Consider the following 24,237-nt stretch of genomic DNA (forward strand, 5'->3'; position numbering starts at 1 on the left):
TCACTGTTGTATGGTTTAAAATATAAAGGAACAGAGCAGCAATATTGTGGTATGGTTTAGAATAATTTACTGAGTTTTAAGAAGCTTAGAATACCCATTACATTACTTTAACTATTTTATCAATCAATTGGTGAACATTGGGGAGTTTGTTATTATTTCTAATAAGCTCTTTGTTATTGCAGGACCCCTTCTATGGTTTACAGAGAGAAAGGATGGAAATGTAAGAAGCATACAAATTAATCTCCACTCTTCCTGCATCACCTCCTGGAACATTTAAGCACCTAACTGAGGCGCATGTGGCTGGTATCAACACAGTAGGAGGTCTGCACACTTGTAGCCCTACAGCCACAGGATACTAATCCCCATGCATGCTGTATTAAGCTATTTTGTACATTTGGTAATAAATTACAATTCAAGAAGAGAACAGCAATGCCAGTATAAGCTCCTGTAGTCCTTATGTGGTCTCCAGGTTTCAAGGGTGTCTACCTACTTACATGACTTTCTCTGTGCACTATATTCTATAGTAATTGCATTGGATTTGTTGTTTCTACGCTTAATCTTCACTAAAAACACAGTGCATCTATAGCCAATAGATTTTTTTACATTTTTAGATCTACAAAGAATGGTTTTCCATTGCCAACTGTGTTCCAGCTGGGGAGATTCACCATATTTGCCCTGGTGACCACTGCCACCCAAAGAGGCTGCAGACTGGTCAGGGTGCCCATATTGACCCATGTTCACAGGCAAAAGCACCTACAGTGGGCAGATGAGCATCAGAACTGGATGATGGAGCAAAGGTGGCCTTACATTATGTGGTTGGCTAAATGCACGTGTGCTGCTTACCCAGAGAAGGGATGGCACCAGGATGCAGTATGGGAAGAAGGCAAGCCAGTGGCGACAGTGTGATGCTTTGCACCATGTTCTGCTGGGAAACCTTGGGTCCTGCCATTTATGTGGATGTTAGATTGACACATATCTTCCTAAACATTTTTGGTGACCAAGTACACCCCTTCATGGAAAAGGTATTCCCTATTCACAGTGGCTTCTTTCAGCAAGTTAATGAACCCTGCCACACTGAAAAAATGGTTCAAGGATGGTTTAAGAAACAAGGCAGCACGTTTGAAGCGTTGACTTGACCTCCAAATTCTCCACATCTCAACTGAATTAAGCATCTGTAGGACGTGCTGTAAAAACAAGTCCAATCCATGCAGGCCCCACCTTGCAACTTAAAGGATGTGCTACAGACAGTTTGGTGCTAGATACCACAGCATAACCTCAGAGGTCTAGTGGCATTCATACCTCAACAGGTCAGGGCTGTTTTGTTAGGAAAAGGGGGACATACTCAATATTAGGTGGGTGTTCCTAAAGTTATGGCTTATCGCTGTATACCTGGTCCTTCTAGGTACAGAGGAGCATGCAAATTCCCTCCTGGGATGCAGTGCTTAGGCCTGTGTAGCCAAATGTCAGGCCCGGACACTGTCAAATGAGGAGGCACAAAAAGTTAACCCTGTGTAAGCTCTGATGTGGAGCACACCAGGGGTTGGAATCTTGGCTTTGACAGTGGAATAGAGCACAAGTGAGTATATGTGGGTTGTAGAGGTTGCTCTTACAAAAGAAGCTGTCTCTTTGCCCATTCAGTTTCTTTGAATTCAAGTGATGTGAGCTGAATGGAACACTGAATATCTAGTACAGTATGCTGGATTTTATGCACAGCCTTTACTGCATTGTTATATCATGATTCACTGTGCCAAGGGCTAATTGCATCAATACCTGGGATCGCAGGTTGTTTGCATCCTGTCACTCTTTCCAGATTTCTTTCTATTTCCTTAATATAACTTGCTGACCTTTTGTCTCTGCTTATGTTTGGAGAATGTGTGAGGTTTAATAAGTAATATACGCACAGCAAACCTCCAGGCATCCACTTCATTTGCAGACAAGGATACTGTTTAGCTTGAAAATTTAGCAGATGTAAGACATGGTTATAAGGTGGGCTATATAGTAAGTTTACTGAATGATGTTTTTCTTTGATTCTCTTGTGTCCAATAAGATTACTGGGTATACCTGACAACAGATCCATTACTTGTCTATTGATTTATTAATTTTATTTATTACAGGTACTTATGCAGAGCTATCAATTTAATCAGCATTTTACACATACATATTGAACATTTACATCAGTCTCTGCCCTCAAGGAGCTTATAATCTAAGGTCCCTAACTCACATTACTACATACACATACTAGGGCCAATTTAGACAGGATCCAATTAACTTACCAACATGTCTTTGGAATGTTGGAGGAAACCGGAGTACCCAGAGGAAACCTACACAGGTACAGAGAGAACATGCAAACTCCAGGCAGGTAGTGTCATGGCTGGGATTCAAACTGACACTTCAAGGTAGAAGTGCTAACCACTTATCCACTGTGCTGCCCTATTTTATACAAAGAATTGCAAGCAAGTTGGGAACCAAAACTGCTTCTCTGCTTTTTAAGCAGCCCATCATTATATAAGAAATGAGCAGTTATTAGAACACATGAACAGAACACAAACTCTTGTAATATAGGTAACACATCAGAGATTTTGCCTTTCTTTGTAGTGGATCGGTGGGTTTTGGCAGTCAAAAGCACTCCCAGCTGCCAAAACCACTGAATACTCCTTGGCAGAGCCAAAATGAGGCAGCAGCAAATGCATTGGGTGTTATACTGTAAGGGGTGTAACTGGAGCAGGAGCCTGACCTGCCTCTGCATCACCCGGCTGTCTCCTGCACTAGGCAGGATTGAACTGTCATACTGTGTAACCAGTGGCACTCCTCTCTGCTGTCAGTGTGATAGTCATCCTCTTTCTATCAAGAGCTCTGTGTGCTGCTGATAAACAGAGGACAGCTACTGGCTGTCACAGGGCTCTGATGAATACTAGCTGAGTTCTTCATGGGTAGGATAGCTCATGTTCCTGTTTTGAATTCATCTGTGAATGAAAGCTACTATTGTACCTTTCATTCATAACATACTATTATGTGTAAATAAAAACAAAAACAAAACATTTGTTTGTAAAGGTTTTAAATTTGTGTTCGTTTTTATATCAGTGACTTAAAAAGCTTGAGGGATGGTGAGGAGGTGGGTTGCTTACTTTGAAATCCTCACTTGGGTGACAGAAGACCTTATCTTGGTCCTGAACCTTGCTCTATGAATATAAAGCTTGGGCTCGTAATTCAGACACACACATACTGTATAACTACATACAGTGTGTGTGTATATATATATTTATATATGTATATATAAATATTTATTGTGAGAATTCACACTTTAAGAATTAATTAATTTTTTTCATCTGTTTTTACAATCTTTTGCCTCTATTATGACATAAGTAGGACAAGAACAAAAGAGAAGCACTTTTTAGCAATGGCACATGGGTACCATATTACATGGATACCATATTACACACAAACTGAGCCTACCCCAAGCTGACATCTCAGTTTATGAAACAAACTGGCAAGCCGAATTGCTAAATTCCTTGAATCTTTTAGGGAGTCTAGTGGCAGTCTCCCCTCCTGCTGTATTCTCAACAATGATCTTTTATAAAAAATATTTTGTGTAGACAGACCCTTTAATTTACAAAGCAAGCCAGCAATACAAATAATGCATATGCTTTAGAAATGTACAGTTGTAAGAAGCTAAAATAAATAAAATGATGCAAACTGTCTCTGTACAAATGACAAAGATCCTCTGTGCAACATGTTTTTTTTATGCTATTCTGTGTGTCATTTGGTGATCTCTGCAGGATCACGCCATGTGCTACTGGAGTCCTCCTCCTGAGCCACATGCGCACCAGGTGCTGTTCCCAGCGGAAATGGGATCTTTCTGTTCAGATCACTGAGCTGGCATCTTTCCTCCGTGATGAAAAAGCACAAAGTTGCACGCTCAAGTCAAGCAGAGAATGAGATAAGACAAAAAACAAGAACTGCAGATGATATTCTAAAAGTGAAAGGGCTAAAAGAGGAACAATGCAGGCACAATGACAATGCAGATAAGTGGAAGAAACGCAGTTTTAAAAAAATGGAGTACAACAGCAAGTTTGGAAAACTCATAGCATCCCATGCAGAAAATCAATTCATCATATAAAACAGAAAGAAGAGGTGATTTCTATTATGAAAAAATACTAGTCGGAAAAAAAAATACAAAGTTCTTGTTGAACCCATCCTCTTTCCCTGGTTCAAATCATCCTCTTTCACTAGTTTTAGCCTGCATAGCTACAACATGTAATAAAACATCCCTTATATAAAAGAAAGCTTTTAGCTCAACTTCTCAACCCAAATAATTCAAAATTAGGTCATGAAAATTGAATACCGACAGATATCAATGACTGCATTACTATCTTTTATTGATTAAAGACCAAGACAAAATACACACATACATAGACCCATTTGAAAACATTTGTGGGTCAAAGGTCACATCAATGGATCTGCTGGACCAAAAGACATACATACAGTGGATATAAAAAGTCTACACACCCCTGTTAAAATGTCAGGTTTCTGTGATGTAAAAAAATGTAGACAAAGATAAATAATCTCAGAACTTTTTCCACCTTTAATGTGACCTAGAAACTGTACAACAATTGAAAAACAAACAAATCTTTTAGGGGGAGGGAAGTAAACATAAAAAACTAAAATAATATGGTTGCATAAGTGTGCACACCCTTAAACTAATACTTTGTTGAAGCACCTTTTGATTTTATTTCAGCACTCAGTCTTTTTGGGTGTATCTGTATATACAACTGTTTCATTACTCTATACTCATGTTGAATCAATTAAATTGAGAGCTCTCAATAAATGAAGGGCCAGCCATAGAGAATTAGCAAGGATTAAAAGAGTGGCCACTTAATAAAAAAAGGTGTGCAGCTGCTAAATAGAGGTTTAACCTCACAGTCAATCTTTCAGGCCATAACCAAAGTGTATTGAATAGATCATTTAATTGATTAAATTAAATGATTAATTAAATTGTGCCCAAACTTTCGATCCCCACTGTATACTTTTTCCTTACTTTTTTCCTTGTGTCCTTGCACAAAACATTTTTCACAAAATCCAAAAAAACTTTGTGAGATAAAAACAAAATGGAGTAATTCCTATTTAATGTATAATGAAAAAAATCCAAGTGGTCTCATAGGACAAATAATGTCTGAGAACACATATCATGTAAGAAGATGGCCCATTTGGCAGAAAAAACACCAAGTATGGTCTTTTTATTAAGCCACAGGATAGACCTTCCACTATATCCTAGATAGGAGACTAAGGGGTTGATATACTATAGTATAGACCAGGGGTGGCGAACAAGTTAGATACAAAGAGCCAAAATTTTAAACTGTGAAAGTCAGAGAGCCACACCACGCAGTGACCTGCCAAAACAGACAAACACTCACACAAAAACACATAATTAAAACCATATTATTCATCATAACACTTTCTTCCCCTTACAAAACACGGGGATGACCAGAGACTGCGGACAGCACAGGGATGACCAGAGACTGCGGACAGCACAGGGATGACCAGAGACTGCGGACAGCACAGGGATGACCAGAGACTGCGGACAGCACAGGGATGACCAGAGACTGCGGACAGCACAGGGATGACCAGAGACTGCGGACAGCACAGGGATGACCAGAGACTGCACACAGCACAGGGATGACCAGAGACTGCGGACAGCACAGGGATGACCAGAGACTGCGGACAGTACAGATGACTGCTGACCTTTGGGGAGGGGGGGAGGTGGGGAGCGGGTACCTGAATTTGACAGGTACCCGCTCTTACTTCCGCAGAGTTTTTGTTTGATCTTACCTGTTCCTCGATCCAGCCGCGCGCTGTCTTCCCGGCTTCTGTAATGGCGCTCGGCATGACAGCCGGGTGCCCAGTGCGCATGAGCGAGAAGCACTTGCGCTTTGTGATTGGTCCGGCGGCTTCTGGGATCTGTCATGTGTCCCAGGTACCGCCTTACCATTCACAAAAAGCACCGCTTCTTGCGCATGCGCACTTGGCACCCGGCTGTCATGCCCAGTGCCCACACTACAGAAGCCGGAAGACAGCGCACCGCTGGATAGAGGAACAGGTAAGATCAAAGAAGTAAGAGCAAAGAGCCGCATTCATTTTGGCCGGGAGCCGCATGCGGCTCGAGAGCCGCGTGTTCGCCACCCCTGGTATAGACAAATAAGTTGTGCACTGCAAGTGCACTTCAATTGCACTTGGACATGCACTGCAAGTACACTGAAAATTACGTTGCTCTAGATCTGAGGGGAACATGTAAGGAAAATAAAAACAGCAGTTTTGCTTGCAAATGATTGGATGAAAGAAATTATTATTATACAGGATTTATATAGCGCCAACAGTTTGCGCAGCGCCTTACAAAGTGAAATCAGCAGAGCTTCCCCTCTGACCTAAAGCAACTGCACCTGACAACATTGAATGTCATATTTCAGGTGTTTTATGCAATTCAGTTCTGAAGTGGGACTAAAATCCTGGCCTGCTTCTCTTGTCTTGAAAGGACACCAGCATCATTTCTGTATGCAAAAACATTTTACAAAGCTCAGCAAAGCAATTATGTCTATGCACTGGCACCAATGAAAGCTCAAGGCTATACTGAGCGTAAAGAACAGAAAGCATATTGGTTGCCCTACTAAATAAATGCTTTATCAGAGCAGGGCTGACCGAGGATGAGTAGGAACTCTCACAATAGTACAAATAAAGTCACCCAAACCAATGCTTCAGGCAAATGCCAGGAACTCCAGATAGTCATTACAGTACAATACAATTGCCAATATTTAATGACATAATAAATTAAATCAATAAGCAATTAAAGATCATATTAAATTGGTCTGACAACACTATACTGCTTGGGTACTTTGCACTGTTTCAATTAAAGTCAATATGCAATATAGCATGAACAGTTTCTATTTCTTAAAGGGTATTTCCACCTTTGCTGTCAAATTTGAGACAACCCACTATATGTTTGTTTTTTTTACCCACTTTCCCTCCTAAGGATTTACCCCCCTTCCTGACCAGGCCTTTTTTTGCTATTCAGCGCTGCACTGTTTCAACTGGTAATTGCTTGGTCATGCAATGCTGTACCTAAACTAAATTTACGTCCTTTTTTTCACACAGAGAAAGTTAGTCATAAATGTAGGCCAAAATGTATTCTGCTACATGTTTTTGGTAAAAAAAAAAAATCAGAATAAGTGTATATTGATTGCATTGTGTGACAGTTATAGCATCTACAAACTATTATTATTTATTATTATTATTATACAGTATTTATAAAGCGCCAACAGTTCGCTCAGCGCTGTACATTACAATGGGAGTCAGAACATGCGACAGTACAATAACAATACAATGCGATACACGAGGGGTTCGAGGGCCCTGCTCCTTGGAGCTTACAATCTAGGAGGGAGGGGATAGTGGTACAGGAGGAAATAGCTGTGGGGGATGGAGTGGTAGGAAGAGTGGAGGAGGTCGGGAATTAGCAGGGGGTAGGGTAGGCTTCCCTGAAGAGGTGGGTTTTCACGGTGCGCCTAAAGGAGAGGAGAATCGGGGATAGTCTGATGGATTGGGGTAGGGAGTTCCAGAGTATGGGTGATGCCCTGGAGAAGTCCTGGAGGCGGGCATGGGAGGAGGAGACTAGGGAACTAGAGAGAAGGTCTTGTGAGGAGCGCAGGGTGCGTTTTGGGTGGTATTTGGATATCAGGTCGGTGAGGTAGTTTGGGGCAGTATGGTGGACAGCTTTGTACATCATTGTTAGCAGTTTGAATTTGATCCGTTGGGCAATCGGAAGCCAGTGGAGGGATTGGCAGAGGGGGGTGGCGGAAACGGAGCGGTAAGGTAGATGAGTCTGGCTGCCGTATTGAGGATTGACTGAAGCGGGGATAGCCTGTGGTGAGGCAGGCCAGTGAGGAGGGAGTTGCAGTAATCGAGTTGTGATATGATGAGGGAGTGGATGAGCTGCATAGTGGTTTCTGGGGTTAGGAACGTGCGTATTTTGGCGATGTTGCGGAGGTGGAGTCTGCATGAGTTTGTTAGTGAATGGACTTGGGGCAGGAAGGATAGATTGGAGTCTAGAATTAAACCTAGTACTCTGGCTTGCGGGGTGGGCCTGATGGTGGCATTGTTGGACGTGATGGAGAAGTCAGTGGGAGGTGGTGTGTGGGCTGGGGGAAGACTAGGAGCTCGGTTTTGGAGAGGTTCAGTTTAAGGAAGTGGAGCGACATCCAATCTATGTCGTTCAGTAGGCTTGTGATTCGAGCGGGGACTGAGGGGGTGAGGAGAGGGGTCCAGAGATAGATTTGCGTGTTGTCGGCATAGAGCTGGTAGTTGAAGCCGTGAAAGTGTATGAGTTGGCCAAGGGAGGAGGTGTAGATGGAGAAGAGAAGGGGCCGAGGACAGAGCCTTGAGGGACCCCAACAGAGAGGGGGAGTAAGGGGGAGGAGGTAGCGTTATAGGTAACGCTGAAGGAGCGTTGTGACAGGTAGGATGAGAGCCGGGAGAGAGCGGAATCTATGAGGCCAAGGGAGTGTAGTTTTTTTGAGGAGGAGGGGGTTGACACCTGTGTCGAAAGCCGCGGAGAGGTCAAGGAGTAGGAGCACTGAATAGTGGCCATTAGCTTTGGCGGTTAGCAGGTCGTTGGTATAGATACTGCAATTTATGCCATTTTTTGCTAAACAGCGCTGCACTAGTTTAATTGACAATTGCATTGTCATGCAATACTGTACATAAATGAAATTTATGGGCGGCACAGTGGCTTAGTGGTTACCATTTCCGTCTGGCACTACTAGGGTCGTTGGTTCGAATCCCAGCCACGGCACCACCTACCTGGAGTTTGCATGTTCTCCCTGTGCCTGCGTGGGTTTCCTCCGGGTACTCCGGTTTCCTCCCACACTCCAAAGACATGCAGGTAGGTTAACTGGATCCTGTCTAAATTGTCCATAGTATGTGTATGTATGAATGTAAGTTAGGGACCTTAGATTGTACACCCCTTGAGGGTTAGGGACTGATGTGAATGTACAATATATATATGTAAAGAGCTGCGTAAATTGACGGCGCTATATAAGTACCTAAAATAAATAAATGTCCTTTTTTAACACAAATAAAGCTTTCCTTCAGTGGTATTTGATCACGTGCGCTTTTTATTTTTCGTGCTATAAACAAAAAAAGACCGAACATTTTGGAAAAAGAAAACAATATTTTCTCATTTCTGTCATAAAAAATAATCAAAATACTCAAATTTTGTCATAAATTTAGTGTATTCTGCTACAAGTTTTTGGTGAAAAAAATCCCAATAAGTGTATATTGATTGCGTTGTGTGAAAGTTATAGCATCTATATATAGGGCATATATATATAGGAAAAAGCACACCTGGCTGTCAGGGACTGCTTGAACTGCTACAAAACAATTTACCGGCAAGTGCTAACAGAGATCAGGCCTGATTCTGTGTACACTGCGGTTTTATGTGCAATGTATCAAGTGACAGTGACCTACTGACACTGTACTTGCTGGAGGAGAAGGGGGGGGGGGATAAGCATAGGGGCTAATTGCATTTGCTGGCAGGTGTCGGGGCTGATCCCGCTAACGCTGCATTTTTGAGGACACTATACTAATGTGAACACTGGTATAGTGCTGATCTGATCAAAGATATTGATCCGTTCAAACCTTATACTAGCAATGGAAATTTATTGTGTATGTGAGCGTGTTTCTGGCAATCAAGGGGTTAAAATGTGATTACTGATGTACTGAAAGGCAATCTGACGCTATCCGGGAGGGGCATGAAAACCGCGGGAGTGCAAATTTACATATATGTACGTGATTCTGCGCACCCGTGCCGCCCTGTAGCAGTATTTCTACTATAGGGTGGCGTGGAAGCAGTTAAACATGTCCAGTAAAAAAAAAATTAAAAATCAAATTTCGGCATAAATTTAGGCCAAAATGTATTCTGCAACATGTCTTTGCTAAAAAAAATCCCAATACGTGTAAATGAATTGGTTTATGTGAAAGTTATAGCGTTTCCAAATGGTAGTGTAGATACTGGAATTTTTTTTTGTACTAATAATGGCAGCAATCAGCGACTTATAGCGGGATTGCAGCGAGCATTCTGATACTGGGGGGAATTGACTTGGTGTCACTGACATCCCCGGTGACACCAATACAGTGATCAGTGCTAAAAAAAAGCACTGACACTGTACTAATGGCACTGGGCAGGAAGGGGTTAATATGAGGAGCGATCAAACTGTGTGCTGGGAGTGTTTTACTAGAGGGGGGGGGTGTGCGCTTCACTGTGAGCACACTGCTCTGAATGGCTGTGCACAGCCATCCAAAGCAGTGTGTCCCGAGCCGACAGGAAGGAGGAGTGTTAGTAAACAAAGCAGCCCTCCTCCCCGTCGGTGATTGTCGGTAATCACTGGCCGGGACCCAGTGATTAACAGCCGCGAATGGCGGCGCGGGTAGGGAATGCAAAATCACATATATATACGTAGTATTTCTGCTATAGGGTGGACGGCAAGTTGTTAAAGTTCACTTTTTCTAACATGTTACACCTGTATTCAGGGTGTAAAATGTAAACGTTGCAGCTGCCCCCAGGCACCCCCCCCCCCAAATCCCCACAGTAACAGCAGACCAGGGATCTTCTCGTGTCTGCTGTCACAATTCAAAAAAGATCTGGCCATGCGGAGCTCCACCCACATCATTCACTCACATTCACAGAATTCTTTGTGGCTGTTGGCTAGCAGTGCTCAATTAACTACCACAGCACTGTGGTAGTTCATTCTCTCTTCCTGACTGTGTGTCTGTGTAAATCTACTTGCTCATACAAAGTATGAGCACACAGATCTAGACAGATCTGCAGCAGTCCTGTATGTCATTCGCAATCTGCTGATCGCGGGTGCAATGCTTTCTAGGCTCCTTGTAAAAAAAAAATGAAATGCAAATTTTTTTACCTGCAAAAAGATGTGCATTTATTATTATTTTTTTTTTTACAAAGGTGAACATATCCTTTAAAGGTTTTTTACCTTTTAGATGTTTCTCGGAGGGAAGTGTCAATGCTGGCCATAGATAGATTGAATTAAGGTTGGTTCAGCAGAGACTGGCCGAATTTCAATCCATGTGTGGCTGTCCCTGTTTGACTTCTGTTGAAAGGACAAGCTGGAAAACTTTTGTCGATCAGCAGCTACAGATCAGTGTATTTGGACAATCCCGTTGTCAGAATACAATGTCTCAGGTGGGGGATTCCTCCATCCCGCTCATTTGTGGTTCTTGTTTTTTCTGTCCAGCCGCATGACTGAATGCAAAACAATTAACCATCTATGGCCACCTTTAGAGTGAACCTATCCCAAGTCTGTCCTCATTAACACACAATGCGAGAAGCTCAGCCTTTACACCAGGGGTGTGAAACTCAATTTCATTGCATTATGGTTGCCCTCAAAGGGCTAATTGTTTCTGTAAGACTAGATGTTCAGAGCTCCCCACCCCCTTTACAAAAGATGTAAAGATACCCTCTCCCCATCAGAAGTCGAAACCCCCATCCTCCCTTACATCACAGTGCACCCCCTTTACCTTGTGTTGCTGCCTGGAAGAAGCTGAGGGTGAAGCTGGGAAGCAGAAAGTGCAGGGTCTGGAGGAGGACCAGAGGTGAACTAGTCAGTTTCCATAGTCTGCTTAATGCTGAGATCAGGGTAGGGGGTGCTGCGGCTGCACAGAAAGGTGCAGGATCTGTTCAAGGAGTCCTGTCCTCCTCTCTGCTGCTGACAGTAAAGGGGGGACGCAGAGACAAGCCTGTCCATGGCTGCATAAAGCAGTGTAGGATCTGGTGGAGATCTCTCTTCCTCTCTGTTGCTAACTGCTTAGACAAAAAGGGGTCAGAAACAAGGGGGGTGCCGCAGCTGCAGGAGAGGTGGCAGGGCCACTTGAAATGACCTAGTGGGCTGGATTCATCCCACAGGCCTTGTGTTTAACAAGTACGCTACACCTTTAACCTTTTGTTAGGACAGACAGTTTTCAAATCTAGTGATCTAGTGAACATCTGCTTGCACAGTACAGACTTTGTTATTTATGGCAAACACAGCTACCCAGCCCCATCATAAACAAAGAAAACTACCTTGGAATTTTCCTTGCTGGAAGTTATGCTATGTGAATGGGGTCATATAACAAATGTAAAGTAGGTGGAAATACACTTTGAGGAGGACAAACAAAATTGATACATAATAGGAATGTTTTCAGTACAGCTGTGCATAATTCTCCCTGCACATGGAGTTAAAATGACTATCAGTAAATCCTGGGATATCAGTGTTGCCCTTACCAGGGTTCCAGCAGTTTGACAAGCATGGCTGCTAGTAAAACAACTGCTGTAAAGCCGTGCTGACCACAGATAAGGTACTCCTCATTACTAGCACACAGTCTGTTATTGCAAGATCACCTGCTATGCAAAGAGCAGCAGATGAATAAGATCAATCAGTTCCCTTCATGATGGCCAGTTAAATCCAATAAAATTTTCTTAAAGAAAAAACATTTAAGAATCATTAAAAATGGTATACACAGATATTGAAATAAGAAGACTGAGCTGTGTTACTACAAATATTGACTTTTAAAGTCATCAGCAATTCAAACTGTAACATTTTGTCTGTCTGCAATGAAACCATTTCAGGTATGCATGGCTTTTCGGCACCACAGATTTGCATTTACCTTTGAACACTGCATACCAACTAGAGAAAAAGTGACAGCTGCATGATGTACATTCGGATGCATATTGCCCTGGTTTTCTAAAGAATTTGTTTAGGTAGTATTAGAAGCCCAGCCCCAGCCTGAATGCTATGCAAGTTGATGCATTCCTAATCCTTCAAGATAAACGATGCCTTTATAGAATGACAAGTTGTTTCCACTGAAACATTACGTTATGCTACATGCAGAAGGGCTGCCAAGTCAAGTTTCAACTGGTCTGGACCAAGTATGCACTGCAAGTGGAAGTGTAAAACAAGATCAAATTGATTTTATAAGGGTGTTTACGGTTTATCGAGCCTTCTCACAGCACAGATCCCATATATCTTCTTATTGTAGATACAGGACAGTGCCAATATAGAGCTTTCATTTCACAAATACACGGGGAAATCAGCCTTAGCAATGACTCACCATTTCTTCGATTTCAATCTAGGAGCTGGATTCCGAGGGATTAAGAACAAGGCTCTCATGGGATGCATATCGCACAGTGCTAAAGGTTAAAAAAAAAATGGTCAGAAATTGCAAGCAACATAAAATATTTTCAGCTTTATGTACTTGTGAAGTAAGAATTAAGGCCGTTGGCTTATAGTGACAGAAAATAATGTGTCTGCTATTAACACTATAGAGCTTAGGAAGACTTTACACTAATCTACTGCAGCAGAGACTAGTCTGCACCTTTTATACAGAAACCTATTCCTAAGGATGCTATATCCCTACCTGGGATAATAGTTCCTTAAATTTGAATTATTGTATAAAATTAAACTTTGCTTTATTTACTACTACACTTAACATAATGTCCATTCAGCCCACCCAGTAAATGCTATTGTATTATTTTAAATAAATGAATGTTATAGGGCTTGTGTAGAAAAAATACAGCGCCTTGAAAAAGTATTCATACTCCTTGAAATTTTCCTCATTTTGTCATGTTACAACCAAAAACGTAAATGCATTTTATCGGGATTTTATGTGATAGACCAACACAAAGTGGCACATAATTGTGAAGTGGAAGGAAAATGATAAAGGGTTTTCATAATGTTTACAAGTAAATATCTGAAAAGTGTGACATGCATTTGTATTCTGCCCCCTTTACTCTGATACCCCTAACTAAAATCTAGTGGAACCAATTGCCTTCAGAAGTCACCTACTTAGTAAATAGAGTCCACCTGTGAAAAATGTAATCTCAGTATAAATACAGCTGTTCTGTGAAGCCCTCAGAGGTTTATTAGAGAACATTAGTGAATAAACAGCATTATGAAAACCAAGGGACACAGCAGACAGGTCAGGGATAAAGTTGTGGATAAGTTTAAAGCAGGGTTAGGTTATAAAAAATATCCCAAGCTTTGAACATCTCACAGAGCACTGTTAAATCCATCAACCAAAAATGAAAAGAGTATGGCACAACTGCAAACCTACCAAAACATGGCCGTCCACCTAAACTGACAGGCCAAGCAAGGAGAGCATTAATCAGAGAAAAAGCCAAGAGGCCCTTGGTAACTCTGGAAGAGCTGCAGAGATCCACAGCTCAGGTGGGAGAATCTGTCCACAAAACAACTATTAGTCGTGCAATCCACAAATCTGGCCTTTATGAAAGAATGGCAAGAAGAAAGCCATTGTTGAAGGAAAGCTATAAGAAGTCAGGTTTGCAGTTTGCGAGAAGCCATGTAGGGGACACAGCAAACATGTGTTCAGATGAGACCAAAATTTAACTTTTTGGCCTAAAAGCAAAACGCTATGTGTGAGGAAAACTAACTTTGCACATCACCCTGAACACACCATCCCCACTGTGAAACATGGTGGTGGCAGCATCATGTTGTGGGGATACTTTTCTTCAGCAGGGACATGCAAGCTGGTCAGAGTTGATGGGAAGATGTAAACTCAAAACACGGGTGGTAAAGATGGTGCCACACCCTATTAGTTACAATCACAGAATCCCAAAATATTTGGGCTTTTAAGGCACCAGATATCAAATAATGACAAATTACATAACATACAAAGTTTTATTTTTACACAATAAAAAAGGATTACACATAAAACACATAACCAAAAGGAAAAAGATTCTGATTCATTAATATAGGTGCATCCAAAACAAATATCCAACCCTCTATAACCGTATTAAATTTGTAGATCAAGATAGCCAATTGCTCAGTTCAAAGAAGGGCCATGTAAAATACACTGCACCGTTTCACCTGTATGTACATCCCTAATTATAAACACAGATACTATGTAATACCACTTGCACCCAATATCTGGAGTCATTTACAAATGCTTTGGGGATAGCGCATGGCTTTGGGCTGATGGATACGCCTGGATAACCACACGCTTCTTGAGTAAGAAAATGATCTGGTAAAGAGAAAAGTTGATATTTGCATCTGTTATAAATTGTCATTGTACATACTTACTGTTTTTTGTTTTATAGACTGTAATAGATTCTGATATGAACTTCTCCTGATGAAGCAGTTTGGACCACGAAACACGTAGAGCTCAACGGTGACCCTCTCTCCTCCCTCTTTGTATAAAATGGAATTATAGTATTTTACATGGCCCTTCTTTGAACTGAGCAATTGGCTATCTTGATCTACAAATTTAATACAGTTATAGAGGGTTGGATATTTGTTTTGGATGCACCTATAGTAATGATTCAGAATCCTTTTCCTTTATTATGTGTTTTATGTATAATCCTTTTTTTATTGTGCAAAAATAAAACTTTTTATTTTATATAATTTGTCATTATTTGATATCTGGTGCCTTAACAGCCCAAAAATTTTCAGATTCTGTGATTGATGGAAAGATGGATGGAGCCAAATACAGGACAATCTTAGAAGAAAAACTGTTAGAGTCTGCAAAAGACTTGAGACTGGGGCGGAGGTTCACCTTCCAGCAGGACAACGACCCTAAACATACAACCAGAGCTACAATGGAATGGTTTAGATCAAAGCATATTCATATGTTAGAATGGCCCAGTCAAAGTCCAGACCTAAATCCAATTGAGAATCTGTGGCAAGACTTGAAAATTGCTGTTCACAGACACACTCCCTCCAATCTGACAGAGCTTGAGCCATTTTGCTATTTTAAGAAGAATGGATAAAACTTTCACTCTCTAGATGTGCAAAGTTGGTAGAGACATCCCCAAAAAACTTGCAGCTGTAATTGAAGTGAAAGGTGGTTCTACAAAGTATTGACTAAGGGGGGCTGAATACAAATACACGCCACACTTTTTATATATTTATTTGCAAAAAAATGTGAAAAACATTTATTATTTTCCTTCCACTTCACAATTATGTGCCACTTTGTGTTGGTCTATCTCATAAAATCCCAATAAAATACGTTTACGTTTTGGTTGTAACATGACAAAATGTGGACAATTTCAAGGAGTATGAATACTTTTTCAAGGCACTGTATAAAATCCTAATTTGACCTAAAAAGGAGCTAAAGGTAAGTCTGCATCTGCTATATAAAGTTTACAAAGAATATGCAGTTAATTTATTGAACATGAACTGTAGTGTAAATGGGGATGTGGACGTCCTATGAGGTAGTAATTCAAGCTAAAGAAGGCACTTGGTAAGTACTTAGCTAAGTTAAGTTTAGCTTTAAAGAATACGTTTACCTTTTGAAATAAAATAATAAATTCACATTTGTTTGCAGGTAAAAGTGTGCATTTACTCGTTTTTTTCTAAGAAGCCTGCAGAGCAATGTCAGGCCTCCTGCAGATTCTCTAGATAGCTGTCTGCCTGTACCTACCATACAGGCAGACATCTACTTCACAGCAGGCAGTTCAATGAACTACAAGAGCGCTCAAAAGAACCCTCGTAGTTCATGGAGAACTTCAAGTCATTAGTGGCAATGAATGATGGTTAATTATAGTCTATTTATTCATAAGAAACTATGAATGAATTATTCAGCCATGTGGGCACGCTATTTTCAAATTGTGACAGCGGGTGCATGGAGAAGATCCCCCACTTGCTGTTACAGGGTGGGGGGATGCTGAACATGTTACTAAATATGGGTTTAACTAGTAACATGCTCAAAAAAAGGTGAACTTAGCATTTAAGAGCAAATAACCATATGATTCAATACAACTGCATGGCAGCAAAGCTTCTCCAGGACCTATTCTAACAGCATGTTCATGAAACATCAGTTATGTTTAACTTACGAGGAGCTCCCTCTGCCATCTCTATGGCTGTAATTCCTAAGGACCACAAATCACTCTGAAAAATATGACAAACAGGGAAATATTAGGTAGCATAATAGCAACACAGACAAAAAAACAAACTATTTATGAATGATTCACACTCGCATATAAGACAGGCTGTCATCAATTTTCTGTTTTCTGGATGGAAGTGTTATTTGGAATGAAAAATAATAAACAAGTAAGGACAACGTCATTCCAAATTGATGGGAAATGCTTTTCCAATAGTGATGGGCTGTGGTTTTCACTCCTGATGAACAGCGACACCGAACAAGATGAATTGTGTGTCGCCGGCTGTCTCGGCTGGTGATCCCGTCTAAGTTTTTTTTTGTATTTCTTTATTCTCAGCAATATGAACTGAGGCTTGAAATGGGACAGCTGTGTAGGATGAGAACACTCATCAAGCTTTACAGCAAGTCTGGCCTGAAAGCTGTAGTTATTCCAAAAAGGGAGACAACCATATTAATGTGAATACATGAGCCAAAAATTAGCATGTCTACATGTAGAAAAATTCAGAACATTTTTCAGTAAAGCATTGATTTTTTTAATACCTCTTATTCAGCTATTCTTGTAAATTCTATATGTGCCCAGCCCTTATGTCAATGGCTTTTTCTGTAATATAAGCTATGAATGGGGAAGACACTTAGCAAGTATGTTTTGAATGACAAAAAGATGGCCATCCCTGGTGTAGGACCATTCTTAGCTGTGACCTTAAAATGCTGTGTTTGATAACCTCATCCTCCACTTCCATAAGCAGCCTGCTTACACCCCCCCCCCCTTCCCTCTTGGAAGTTTATGCCATCTGCTGTCATGGTGAGTAGAGACCGTAACTGTGCCTCCTTATGCCACCTTTGTTACAGTCTGAGAGAACAATAGCTGTGTTTCTGTACTCCAGGTCTAGTAACTGTGCACATTTTGAAAAGCTAAATAAAGAGTGTGATCTCTTCAACTCTTCGTGTGCCATGAAGCCCATTTTTTCTTATCAGAATGGGGTGCCTGGTAATCTTGCCTTTGTCCACTGCTCAACATCCAAGGTTGCAGTTCAACAGCTGGAAACCTCTTTTGTTGGCTTCTGGCCTCTTCAATGTCATGAAAGCTGGCAACAGCAGCAAGTGCAATCGAGGGCGTACAGGGAGCATCAGCTGTTGTTAAAGCAGAACATACATTTTCTGCCACTGAAACAAGGCACAGCAGCAAGCACTGTATAGGTAGACACAGGCAAATATTTTAATATTACTAAAATATGTAATGGTGGTAGAATCCCGCACACTTAGCAATTCAAGAGAAATGGAATTGAAGGAATCTAATTTCCACTTTCAACTCTTTCTTTTATCCCGAATAATACTGAGTTTAGCATCGTCAAGTAAAAATTTTGAGCATGTTGGCATAATCTTGAGTTTTCTATTGTTTTTCCAATAATTACGCTAAGGGCTTGTATATGCAAAACAAAAGTACACACATGCACATTGCAAAGTTCCGTGTGTCATTATTTGTGTCTTATGGTTTTTAGCATAAATTGTGAAAAGACAATAAGACTTCATATAAAAAAGCCCATCTCAAGTAGTCCAACAGGGAATTAAGCTTATAATAGGATTAAACTTCATAGCTGTAGAATTCAAGACCACTTCTTAAGCATTTTTTATCATGCCAGATACCACACTCCCCCTCCTTCCTCTGTTCTTACATTATTTTCGAAGACAGCTGTTTTAAGCACAAGAATAAAAAAAAGATAGAAGCTGTGAATTGTTGAGTTTTAAAATAAGAAAAAAGTGGAATGAAGACCAGACTTTGAAGAGTTGTGGCTGTAGCGGCAAGCAGTTAAAAGATATGCAGATGGCAGTTTTACATAATACACAAAAAGCAATATAGTCTTCCTAGAAACTTGCATTGTTGGTCGTTTGAATATGATTCTGTCTGAGTTGTCTAAAGTTGCCATAAGTATCACTACATAAGTACTCCATCTGTTGGCAGAATCACAACTGTGATAAACAAGTTCACAGCTCAGGATATACTTATGCTAAATACCGGAAAATATAAAATGTAAATGGGGACGGTGTTCTGATTTATTAATGAAACCACAGGTGCAAAACTAGAAATCACAGGATACACTAACGCATTTTGTGCAGCAGCACTTAGTGTGGTCATTCTCTACATATTATCTTCATATATTCTGAAATGGAAACAGGCTGGATCGGCATCTGTTCTACTCTCCTGTGTTTTAGTCTTCCGCAGCCTGGAGCAGTAATTGCACTCCAAAATACAATAAACCTTTTTACCTGGGATATGCCATTCTCAGAACTGTCTGAGATACTGCTAGTATACAGGTGACACTGGAAGTCCTGATGCCTAGGGCATCAGTCAGAATGTTTGCTTAGGACAAAAGCTTTGTAATTCCAGCAATAATAAGCAATAAAGCTAAATATTTGACATGTTGTTATAGGAGAGATAGAGCTCCACAATCGCATCTCAGATATTGGCTGAACTGGTCTCCATCAAAGGAGTCAATTGTACCAGCAATAGAACTACAACACACCGAGAGGCAAAATAACATTCTTCTTTTATTAAAAGATTCCGGAAGAACATGTTCTATTCTAACATAGTTTGTATTCAGTACAGCGCTTTCACTTTTTTTTAATTCATGCCAACAGGGCTACTTCCAGACATAGTTCACATGCACTGCTTCCATGGCTTTAGGTTGAACTAAAAAACACGAAACCAGCCTAATGCCTAAGTATTTAGGCCGCGCTCACATTGAGCATAGTGGGAACTCGGGTTTCTGCTCTCGACTTTGTATAGTCAATTCTCATGCGATTTTGCATGTCACACATAGGGCAGCTCAATAAACTTAAAGGGGTTGCCCTATGCGAGTGTGTTGCAGCAAAGAAGCTCACGAACCAAATTTTGGTCCTGAGCAAGGCGTGATTTTACATGCGCATTTGTCTTGATTGTTGCTCAATTTGTTGTGCAATAATATTGCACAGAGTTTGGGGTGACATTCAGGATGAATGGCTCCCAAAAGCACAATGCACATTTTCCACGATTTGGAATGGAGGGCAGAATTGCGTCAATTCTGACCTCAACTCTTAATCACCGAAATGATTCCCATCCACAACTTTGTGTAGGCAATTCTCACACGATTCCATGCCTATTCAAGTAAATGCATGTTTTTCACAGCAAAGAAGCTCAGGGGCCAAATTTTGCACATGTATTTTGTCAAGCAAAATCCCATCAGGCTGGGGCTGATTCTGCCCATGATTCCTAACCATCCAAGTGTGAATGGGGTCTTGGAGGACCTACACTGATTCTATGTCTGCTTTAAGTTTTCAGAATTCATTTTGGAGAACAGTAGAATTTTACAGCAGAAAATCCTTACATGTCACAATTTCAACACCAAAAAAGGTGTTGTTTATTTCTGGATAGTAGGTGGATTATGTAATGAGCAATTTTTTTGATAGATTTGTGTTCGATGTTAGATATGCTGTTTTAAGAAGGCTCTGACATGCTTTGTACTATTCTAATGGAGAGTTCACCTTAGCATCATCAGTCTGGTTATACTTTCACAGTTTATTGTAAGACAACTGATTAGAAAGGGGTTTCCCTCATTATACAAAATAACATAAAATATACTACATCCCACCTTCAATAAATATATACAGAAATGACTCCTGCATAGAAAAGGCCAATGCCAAAAAGGGGAAACAAGGCATATTATTAGCACTCACAAGATGGCCACCATTGCACATGGTAAACACCAGGCAGGAATGGACCACCCAAAATTATCAATACAACATAAAAATAAAACAACTAGTGATGTGCTAGGACAATATAGCGACAAATAAAAAATGACACTATAGCCACAAAAAAACAATGAGCAAAAGCAAATAACCAGCATGTGCCAAAATTAAACAAGTGTAAGAGTGTAAATAGCAACCTACAAGGGACAAAGACAATAGATCAACAGAAAACACAGACAGTGAATAAAAATACAAATATGCAAAAATGTACGTAATGTAAATCAGTACTCCACAACCAGAAAGAAGAAACCTGAGGACTCAGATATATGAAAAGTTGCAGAGGAGGAATGGTAGTAAGAACATTGGGACTAATACCACTGGAGAAAAGAACATGCCATCCCTATCAAAAGGAATGTGTATGGAATCCTAATAAGGCTTCAAAATAGGAAAAAGAGTCTGGATACAATGCAGACACTCAGAAAATCACACAGAAGAATCAATCACATACGTATAGAACATAAATGCCAACATATGGCAAAGCATAGCAATTAGCACATATATGGCAGGGAGCTCACAAAAGAGATTAGGGTCAGAGCGCATAAGTACAAGAAAGGCCAATTACTGCATACCCAAAGATGGACTGAGCTCCATCAAAATGTCAAAAATGGAACACCGTTTTGATTTATCTCTGCTGTTAAGACCATTATATAGATTTACTAGATTTACATACTGTATATAGACATACATACACACACACACACAGAATAACAAAGATTCCCTTTTACATATTAAGACCACATTTATGCAACATACCTTAAAGTCGTATGTTGCATCTGGATTTTCATCACAGGCAATGACTTCAGGAGCCATCCAATATGGTGTACCAATAAAAGTATTTCTCCGGCCCACAGTCCTGTCTAACTGAGCGCTCACTCCAAAATCCACTGCAGTAAAATATAGAAAAAATCAGTACCTTGAACATACATTTTGATGCAAATTGTTTGTGACAGGTTCTTCAGCTTCTCTCAGTCATACACAATGATTCTTTTAATCAACACAATGATTACTGCTAGCGGCTATAGCGGCTGCCAGTAGTCGCATGTAAAAAAATCTGACAGGCTGGTTGTAACCAAGCCGATCAATGGACTGACTTGGGTGCAGTCAGCCTGCCCATACATGGATCGAATCTTGGCCAATGACCAATAGAAAGGCTTGTGAGATGCTAAGGGGCAGAGTCAAACTCAGTTTTTACAGGAAAGGTTAAGATTTACACAATTTCAGTTGCCAACAGCTACAGACTTACAGTGATTGTAAAGGCTGGAAATTTTTTATCTTAATCCACAGACTCTGGCTGCAGCAGCTGATCAAATGCTGGTTTTCCAGCATGACCAATCAACAGAAACCAGTCTAACAATTGGCTTCTGTGGAACAGACAGGGCTACACGCATACCAAAATCCAGCCAATTCCTGCTCAGCTAGCCGAACTGCAGTACATGTATACTCAGCTTTACTGATTACTTTGATATGTGGTATTCCTTGATTGCAACCTTTCCTGAATTTTCTTACAATATTATTCATTGGAATTTCCCAGGTCTGTAAAACATTTACTTTAATAAGTACTGACTGTACAACATGGGACTTCAGAAATGGTTTATTTATGTTGCACATGACATGTTTTTTTTTTTTTTAGAGGTTTGCAGACACAAATATACAAAGAGCAACTTGCAAAACATGGTGACCCAAAGTGAAAAAGTAAAATTTATTTTCCACCAATCTCTTGTCACTAAATGGAAACCAAATCTATTCCTGGTGGTTACCATACTTTTTAATATCATCGAGTTTTGCATTGTGTCTTAAAACCCTGAAAGTTCTACTAGCCACTAAGCATCTGCCACAGTGATCTCATAGGTTCCTAGAGAACAGACTGGCTCAAAATAATGAAACGCCAGCTGTCACGATCACGGTGTCAGACCCCATCCCTTCTCACCAAACTCGTGACCGAAGGACTAGCCGATCTAAAAATGCGATGTCACGTGCGTAACAAAGCCACACCCAGCTGCACCCTGCACATCAATTTTCCAGCTAAATGGACCACAATCGATGTACCGGTAGCCTGAGCGATTGTTACTGGGTCAGGTTAATTACGCAATTAACCCTTCACACTGCCACCACCTCCTTTTTGTACAGAGAAAGAGGAAACTCAGCGATATCAGTTATAACACTATAATGGTCGAGGTAATTGTCACGGTTATACAGAGGGTTAAACAAACACAGTAGCGTTCTCTTTAGAGGTAGGAATTTGTAAATTGCAATAAAGCGCTATAGAAACAGTTCAACACTTTCAGAAGGAAAGATTTATTACTAAAAGGTCAAACGGGTGCAATAAAAATATTTACAGAAATGATGTAACTAAGATATATATATATAAACATACAAAGACCAACATCACAGCAAAGAGATATCAGAGAGAGGTGAAAGGGTTAAGGTACTTGCCAAAGTCCTGGGTTAGCAGATCCAAGTTTCAGAGCAAAAGGGCACGGGTCTCCCCAGGTGGTATTGATGTTAAAATGGGAGACGTCTTCAACCTACACTCTTAGGCCTGACAGCCTATTTTGTAGTCCCCAGCAGGGGGTGTCTCTGAAGTCAAGGACCAATACCCCTTTTAGGGCATGTAGGTATGGGCGGATACCTCAACTAGAGCCAAAATCTCCCGTAACTCATATTTGGGCCCATAACTTTTCCTATGCACAAGTGACATTCCACCCGCGGGTAGATTATTAGGCAAACACATCTGAGGATTGATTAGATATGAATTATGAAATTATACACTGAACGGTTCACGAGATCTATTTTTCAGCTTTCCTATGTATTCGAGACCATGCGAGTGACCTACCAAACTGTTCGCTTTCTCGTGGCCAATCTGACGATATGTCCGGTTTTTATGTAAGTCTCTCATATTCCAAGATATGAGACATAGGGGAAAAATGGATTTTGAAAAGTGGTTATCTGATTCTGTCACATATGGTGAGTTAGGTTTATTAGGTTGGAATCTCTTTCATCTCCTGGCAAAAGCCTGCCTTATCTTATACGAGGTGTTACATTTTACAGGTTCTTGGGACAGCTAGGCCCCAGCTCCCTTGGGGGGCTTTATAGCTCCTATGACCCTCCTGTGACATTCCTAACTCAAACACATACTGGCCAAATGTTGCTGGGCCTCTCAGAGAGGGAGGGGGGAAGAATGAGGGAGAAATATGTTTGTCAGGATGGTGAACCCCTTTGCCAAGATGGAGGTTGAAGCCAAAATGGTTGAACTGCATCCATCTCTGGGTATACGCTGTTACACCAGCTTAATCAACAAAAAAGATACTTTCCTGCAATTGATTTGGCTACAACAGAAAGAAAACTGAAAACTCAATATAGCTGTGACTTCTAGTTTTCTATATTAGTTAGGGCTGGATTTTTGCAAAGTCAACAGGACTATGGCAGGGATTGGCAGGACAGGGCCACATGTCATGGTCTGCTGTCAGTAACACATTTCATGTATAATGTTCCACTCTCCCTTCTAATGTAACCCGCCTGGGT

The 24,237-nt window shown here is 40.8% G+C and overlaps 1 protein-coding gene across 17 annotated transcripts in view; it reads right to left on the reverse strand.

Annotated features, from left to right (window-relative positions):
* TNIK (TRAF2 and NCK interacting kinase) overlaps positions 1-24,237 on the reverse strand; it is a 389,337-nt gene that overhangs the window by 147,377 nt on the left and 217,723 nt on the right. For all 17 annotated transcript variants that reach the window (XM_089675505.1, XM_089675500.1, XM_089675502.1 and 14 more), the window contains exons 7-9: positions 21,469-21,599; positions 16,886-16,940; positions 13,147-13,225 (exon numbers count right to left, since the gene is read on the reverse strand). In XM_089675505.1, coding sequence (XP_089531631.1) covers positions 13,147-13,225; positions 16,886-16,940; positions 21,469-21,599 — 265 coding nt within the window. The remainder of the gene's footprint in view (positions 1-13,146; positions 13,226-16,885; positions 16,941-21,468; positions 21,600-24,237) is intronic.

This window comes from Staurois parvus, unplaced genomic scaffold, assembly GCF_062004578.1.
Source record: "Staurois parvus isolate SC_StPar_1 unplaced genomic scaffold, SC_StPar_1.0 ptg000155l, whole genome shotgun sequence".
Classification (NCBI taxonomy): Eukaryota; Metazoa; Chordata; class Amphibia; order Anura; family Ranidae; genus Staurois; species Staurois parvus.